At 27.8% G+C, this 7,070-nt stretch overlaps 1 protein-coding gene across 3 annotated transcripts in view; it reads right to left on the bottom strand.

Moving 5' to 3' along the window:
• LOC117172062 (farnesyl pyrophosphate synthase) overlaps window positions 1-7,070 on the bottom strand; it is a 77,103-nt gene that overhangs the window by 646 nt on the left and 69,387 nt on the right. For all 3 annotated transcript variants that reach the window (XM_033359805.1, XM_033359806.1, XM_033359804.1), the window contains exons 3-7: window positions 6,610-6,750; window positions 3,367-3,570; window positions 2,087-2,251; window positions 264-476; window positions 89-181 (exon numbers count right to left, since the gene is read on the bottom strand). In XM_033359805.1, coding sequence (XP_033215696.1) covers window positions 89-181; window positions 264-476; window positions 2,087-2,251; window positions 3,367-3,570; window positions 6,610-6,750 — 816 coding nt within the window. The remainder of the gene's footprint in view (window positions 1-88; window positions 182-263; window positions 477-2,086; window positions 2,252-3,366; window positions 3,571-6,609; window positions 6,751-7,070) is intronic.

The following is a 7,070-nucleotide window of genomic DNA, read 5'->3' on the forward strand; positions in this document are numbered from 1 at the left end:
TTTTCTCGAGTAATTTGAAGAAAAGATCGTGAGGAAGACCGCGAGATATTTGCTGGATATGTGTATTCATTAAATTATAATTTTCTTCCTCATAAACAGAATAGGTAGTTGGCAATCCTAAGTCGTTGTATAACTGTTTCACCCGTGCAACTTTCTCTGGGTCGTCATATCCGTAGCAATCCTGTAATCAGAAGCATTCTTTCATAATGTTTCTGTCCCTCTTAAATATTTGAACGACTGCCCTAATAAATGATCATGGATACCTCTAGGAGTTTTCTTTGGCCGGGTGATGCTCTTTGCAAAGCGACGATTACGAGCCAGGAACATTTTCCTTCTTGAATGTCGGATCCAACTTTTCCTGTAACTTGAGGGTCTCCATAACAATCAAGGTAGTCGTCTTGGACTTGGAAGAAGTTTCCCATCTCGAGAAGAATAGTTTTGGCTTGTCTGTGCATTTCAGGATCTCTGACTCCAGCCTGAAATAAGAATTTTGACTCTAGTTACAGACATAAAAATATATTTTTGGTCAGAAAAAGATAACGAAGTGTCTACAGCAGCCTGGACGATTTAAAATTCCCGGTTTTCTCCCATTCAATTTTTTATTTTATCAGTCTGTAAATTATACCTCTTTTTGAAATTTTCATTATATCCGATTATTTATTCAGGATGACCGAAAATCTTCATTTTCAAAATTCCCTCAGTTTCATGTTCACTTGTTATTAATATTCAATGACCACCATTTAAATTTTGTAATACTTTGAACGTGGAATCTTTTATTTATTTACTTATTTCAACCAAATAAGTTGATTTTCTTACCATACAAGATGAATTTTTAATCCAAAAGGACGAATTTTCGACCAAAAAATATTACTTTTTAACGAAATAGATTACACTTCAAACAAATAGTTGCATTTTAAACGAAACAATTGAATTTCTTAGAAGAAAGTGAAATTTTTCACAAATAAAGATTAATTTTGAGTACAAAAGGACGAATTTTCTGTCCCCATAGACGAATATTCACAAAAACAGTTAAATTTTTAACCGAGACAGATGAATTTTTAACAAAGTACTTTTTTTATTTCTTTATTTATTTTATTTTAACAAAACAAAAAAACGAATATTAATTTCCAACAGAAAAGATCATTTTCATGCAAAAATGGAGATGTTACATTTTATTTGAAAAAAAACATCGTTAAATTTTTAATCGAAGAGATGAACCTTCAACTAAAAAAGTACATTTTAAAAATTTACTACTACTAAAATTTACTAGTAGTTGAGTTTTCTATTTAAAAAAACATTTTTTAACAAAATAATTCAACCACATATATGAATTTTAAACTAAAGTTATGAATCTTTAACAATAAAATGATTTTTTAACAAGTGGTTCAACCTTACACCATTTAGTTTAATTTTCCCCCAGAAAGATGAATTTTTAACGAATTATGTACTAGTAGATATTTTTCGCCAATAAAATACTGTGGAGACTTAAATTTGAAATAAGCACATATACACACACGCCCACATACATATATGTACAAAGTTCGACCCTAGAATAAAATCGAGGGAAACGATTCGAAAAATATCTAAACAATTTATCAAAATACTACACTTACCTTTAAAATTAACCAAAGAACTATGAAAAATGTTGATTATTTGTACAGTTATTACCATTTATCGAAAACAATTTTAATTTTAGGGTTTTTTGTAATATCTTTTTATAAAATTGATATTTTGCCCTTGCTTGATCTTATTAGATGTAGAATTTTAATAATTTTTGTGCTATTACGAGGAAAAAATTCCATGTTAATATTTTTAAAAATGAGGTACTTCAGCAGCAACTAAAAAAATAGATCAATTTCTATCAATCTAAATTTGGAAAAGAAACAGAAAATTACAAAAAGAAATATCAACTTAAATTTCCAAGTTCTATTTACAAAATCCAAGTCTTTTCCAGGTTTTTTATCAAAATTCCAGGACCTTCCTAGATTTTTCAGGTTCTTTATCGATATTCCAATATTGTCTAGGTTCTGAGCAACCTGGATAAGACACCTTGCTTTCTTTTTAAGGATAAATCAATTAAACTTACCAAATACATGGCTAAGGTTACTGGCAGTACGAAAGAATAATATGCAGTTTTATATTTGACTATAGCGTTGTATCGGTCCATCGTGAAGAGACTCAAATTAGGCTTCTTTCCGAAATTGGTTGAGAGCAAATCTAGGGATTGTCCCATTGCAGTTTTATATACATTCTGAAAAGATTTCACAAAAAGTATTTGATTTTTAGATGTTGAGCTGCCACTTTAAAGTACAAGGTTAAATTCAAAATTTATAACAATATTGTAATTCTTCCGAAAGAAAGAAGAAAGTATTATGCAAATGATCAAATGTTTTGAATTTTATACTGTTAATGTTTTCCAATTGGAATGATCTTTAAAGTTTGATTTTCTTTTCATAATTTGCAAGAAGTGTCAGTCCACTAAAAAAACATATTAAAAACATACCTCTTTTTTCGTGAATCTGTCAGCGAGAAATTTAGTTGATTATAGAATCAAAAAATAAAAGATTCAGAATCACTAAAATAAAATTCAGATTGGCAAGATTTCAGAGATGACAAGATTCAGCGACTAAAAATCCTTGACAGATGTTATGAAATCCATCTGGTTAAAGTAAGAGATCTGGAATCTTAAATTCTGATTTTTTAATGCATTTGGGATCGTGTGATTTAATTCATTTCAGAAGTGATTAGGCTCTCGAACAATTTTTGATTCTCATCTTCCATTTTCTGCATGCTTCAGGGAATGAATGAAAGAAATTGAAACTTGGCTAAATTCGTGTTAAAAATCTCAATAAAATGAGACCCAGAACATTATGAAATATTTACTGGTTCTCGAATTATCATGAAAAATATGGAGGCGTGCTATAATTTTAAGAAGATCTTAGACTCTAATTTGGGACAGTTTCAAGGTTTGTTTTCAACTACACTCATGCATGCAGAAGACGGAAGTTGAGAATCGAGAGATTCTCCATCTCTTACTTTAAACAGATGGATTTCATAAGATTTCTTTAAAAATTTTCAAAATTCGGAAAAATTTTTGTAGAGTTGAAAGATTTCCGGCGAGTTTTGAAAGGGATTTTCAAATGCTTTTGAGTCGCTAAATCTCGGAATCTCTCAAATCTTACAAATCAGAATTTGATTTTCGCGTTTCTGAATCACGAATAAATCTTGTTAATATGATTCTTGTTCTTATTAATACCTTTTTTTTAGTGGACTGACAATTTTGGTCGCTACTCGAACTTATTAACAGGTTTTTTTTTTGGCATAATAGTATAGAATTAAGAACTGGTAATTAAAGTTAATATTTACCTCGTGGAATGTTTCTATAAGATCTAGATAGCAGGGATTAGTTCTGAAATGTGTTCGAACAATTTGGTATATCGCTTGCTCTAGTAAAATTCCATCATTAAACGCTGCGAGTCCAATATCATTGTGTCGGTACCAACATGGTTGTCCTCGACGTGTTGTCGAGTGATCCATTAGGTCGTCTGATATCAAGAAAAAGGCTTGATACTGCAAATAATTTGCAATATTATAATAAACAATAATAATATAAGACACATTGCGCTATAAATATCTTAAAATTAAGGTTTCCAGGGTATCTATTTAAATCTTGGAAAAAATTCCCTGACAATAACAAGTTTTTGCCAGGTATCGCAAGTTTTCCAGGTTTCACTTTCACAGTATGGTGCAATTAAAATATTTGGCATATTTTTAAAAAAATCAACAGTTTCGCGAGTTTATTATGATTATTGATATTTAATATTTTTCAATAATTAACCAAATAGTTGAATTTTTAAACAAAACTCTGACTTCTGAACTAAAAAAGGTCAGTTTCAGTCCAAAATGGAATACTGAAATTTTCAGTTGAGAAACTTATTTGCCACAAAAAAATATTTATTTGAATAGCAAATTTAGTTTCACCTTCAACCAAGTAGTTTTATTTACAACCAAAAAGAAGAATTTTTAACTGATAATTATGTTGAATATTTAATTGTAATACTCAAATTTTCAACCAAAAAGATGAATTTTCCAACAAGAAGCTTAATTTTTAAAAAACACGATTTTTTAACAAAATACATGAATTTTTAATGAAATAGTTCAATTTCCAACTGCAATAAAAGACAAATTTTCAACGAAGTAGTTTAATTTTGAACTAAAAAAGATCAATTTTCCACCAAAACTTAAACAGTTAAATTGTCGGTTCAAACAAATAATTTTGTTAAATTTTAATACCACAAATTAAAACTGCTGAAATTTTTACTGGAATAGTTAAATTTTTAACCAAAAAGATGAATTTTCAACTAAAATGATGATTCTTTAACTAGAATCTTTGAATTTTCAACAAAAAGATTAAGCTTTAAGCCAGAAGATTAATTTCAACCAAAAAAGTCAAATATTCAACTAAAAAGGATAATTTTCCAATCAACAAAGCAGTTAAAATTGCAACTGGAATAGTTAAATTTTCAATTAAAATATGAATTGTCAGCAAAAAAACGAATTCTATACAAGATAGTTTATTTTTTATCTAACGACATGAATTTTTAATTTAAATGATGAATCTTCAACAAAAAAATTAAATCTTCATTTTAAAAAGATGAATTCTAAACAAGAAATGAAATAGTTGATATTTCAACAACAAAAAATAAAATTTGTAATAAAACACTATGGAATTCACTCAAAAAGATCGATTTTTCAACAAAATACATGAATTTTCAACCAGATACTTGAAATTTCAACTAAAACCGATCAATTTTTAACCAGAAACAGAACCGTTACATTTTCAGTTAAAAAAATTAAATCAAGAAAATAGTTCAACACAGTAACATAAAGCTATTTTTACAAATGAAGAATCATTGTTATTCAATCTAATATTGTAGAAACCTTGCTTTTTTGTATATAAGGTATCGCCCATAAACTATTTTACCTAAACTATGTTTTCAGTGGAAGTAACGCTATCAACTTAAATAATATTTATTACGGTTTCCCGATGATAAATTTCAACAAAGTTTGCGAAAGACAGCCCTGTATCGGTACAATACAATTATAACTTGATATGTTTGAAAATCACTTTCAGTGTGAAGTCTGGAAGGACTTCACCCTTTCCTCTATTCCCCCTTCTCTTGTTTTCGTTTAGATTCGAACTGACTTATTATGACCCAATAAGATAATTTAACTATTTTTAGTTGTAAAGTTTACTTAAAGATTCTACTATTTGAAATCAAATTTAATTATTTTGTTGAACATTCACCTATTTCGCTCAAAAGTCATCGTTTTTTAATTAAAATTTTTAAAAATTTACTACTTGAATGATAATTGAACTAATTTTTTAAAAATTCATTTTTTTATATATTAAGCTCTGGTTGAAAATTTAATTATTCCATTTTTAGAACATTAATCTTATTGGCTCAAAAATGGTATTTTTGGTTAAATTTTAAACTCTTTTATTGACAATTTTTAGAAAATATTTAACACTTCAGTTAAAAAATCATCTCCTTGATTGTAAATTTAACTATTTTTTTGAAAATTCTTTTTTTATTAATTTTTTTAACAAACAAAATCCATGTTTGATTAAAACCGATATTTTTAGTAGAAAATTCATGTATTTTGTTGAAAATTCATCGTATTTATGTATTGAAACTTTATAATTCGGTATAATATTAAACTATTTGGTTGAAAATGAAATATATTGTTGAAAATTTATGTACTAGATTAAAAATTCGTCTTTTTTGTAGAACATTAATCTTGGTGAAAAATGGATCCTTTTTGGTTGCAAATCTTAAATATTCATGTTTTTTTAAGATTCACCTATTTGGTTTGAAAATTTAACTTTTTAGTTGAAAATTAATTTTTTACTTATAAAATTAACTATTTCATTTTGGATTGCGAATTTTGGCTTTACATGTTTGAAATACAACTTAGAAAATTTATGTATTTTGTTGACAATTTGACTTCATTTTATTTTTGGTTCAAAATATATCTTATGTTAGTAGAAAATTCAACTATTCAGTTTAAAATTAATCTTCTTTGATTGCAGATCCATGTTTTTGGTTGAGGATTTTTGGCTTGAAAATTCAACGGGTTTTCATTGAATTTTGATGTTGGTTATTTTTTTTTTAATTCGACTACTTGGTTGAAAATGTATCTTTATAGGCTGAAAATACAACTATTTTAATAGTCATCTTTTTTGGTAAAAAATGCCACTGTTTTGTTAAAGATTGAAAATACATCTTTTATGTCAGACAAGTCATATTTCTTGGTAGAAAAAATTAAGTACATTTGCTTGTTAACGCAACTGTTTGGTTATAACTGAATTTGTTTATTTAAAATTATACTTTTCGGGTTTAAATTCATCTCTTTTAGTAGAAATTAATTTCATTTAAAAGATTTTATTCCCATATTCTTCCCCTTTTTTCGATAAAAATCACGCCACTTCCCCTGTTTTGAGATCATTAAGAAGTCAATCACTTACTAAATAAACACAAGCAATTAATCTTTAATATTTAAACTTATTTTCAATAGTATTCAGTTTTTTAGTTTATTGGTTCTTACCATTTCGTTGCACCATCCTAAAATACGAGCTAAGCGAATATTTTCTTCGGTTAATTGGTCCTGCGGGGCAAATTGTCTGTACGCATATACTAGAGTTAAAGCGCGATTTTTCTTTCCACTCGGGACGTTGTACTGCAGCACCTGAAAGAAACATATCATACGCCTGAAATTAAATTCAACTAAATTGCAGATCCAAAGATTTCAAATAGAATTGTATCATCCTAGATTTATATTTATTACTCCTTGCGGATAATCTAGATTGAGCTCATCGCAAAGGTGCTGGCATATTTGATTTTGTTTTTGTTTCTGGTACGACTTATTAATATTTCAAGACCAGGAACAATAATCGCTAGATCCATTTTTTAGAAAAATCTATTCTTCTTCTATTTTTTGCTAAATATACTTTGGTTTGAGCCTAATTAAAGTTAATTTAATATCCGGTTTTATTTATTTTTTGATTC

This window comes from Belonocnema kinseyi, chromosome 4, assembly GCF_010883055.1.
Source record: "Belonocnema kinseyi isolate 2016_QV_RU_SX_M_011 chromosome 4, B_treatae_v1, whole genome shotgun sequence".
NCBI classification, from domain to species: Eukaryota; Metazoa; Arthropoda; class Insecta; order Hymenoptera; family Cynipidae; genus Belonocnema; species Belonocnema kinseyi.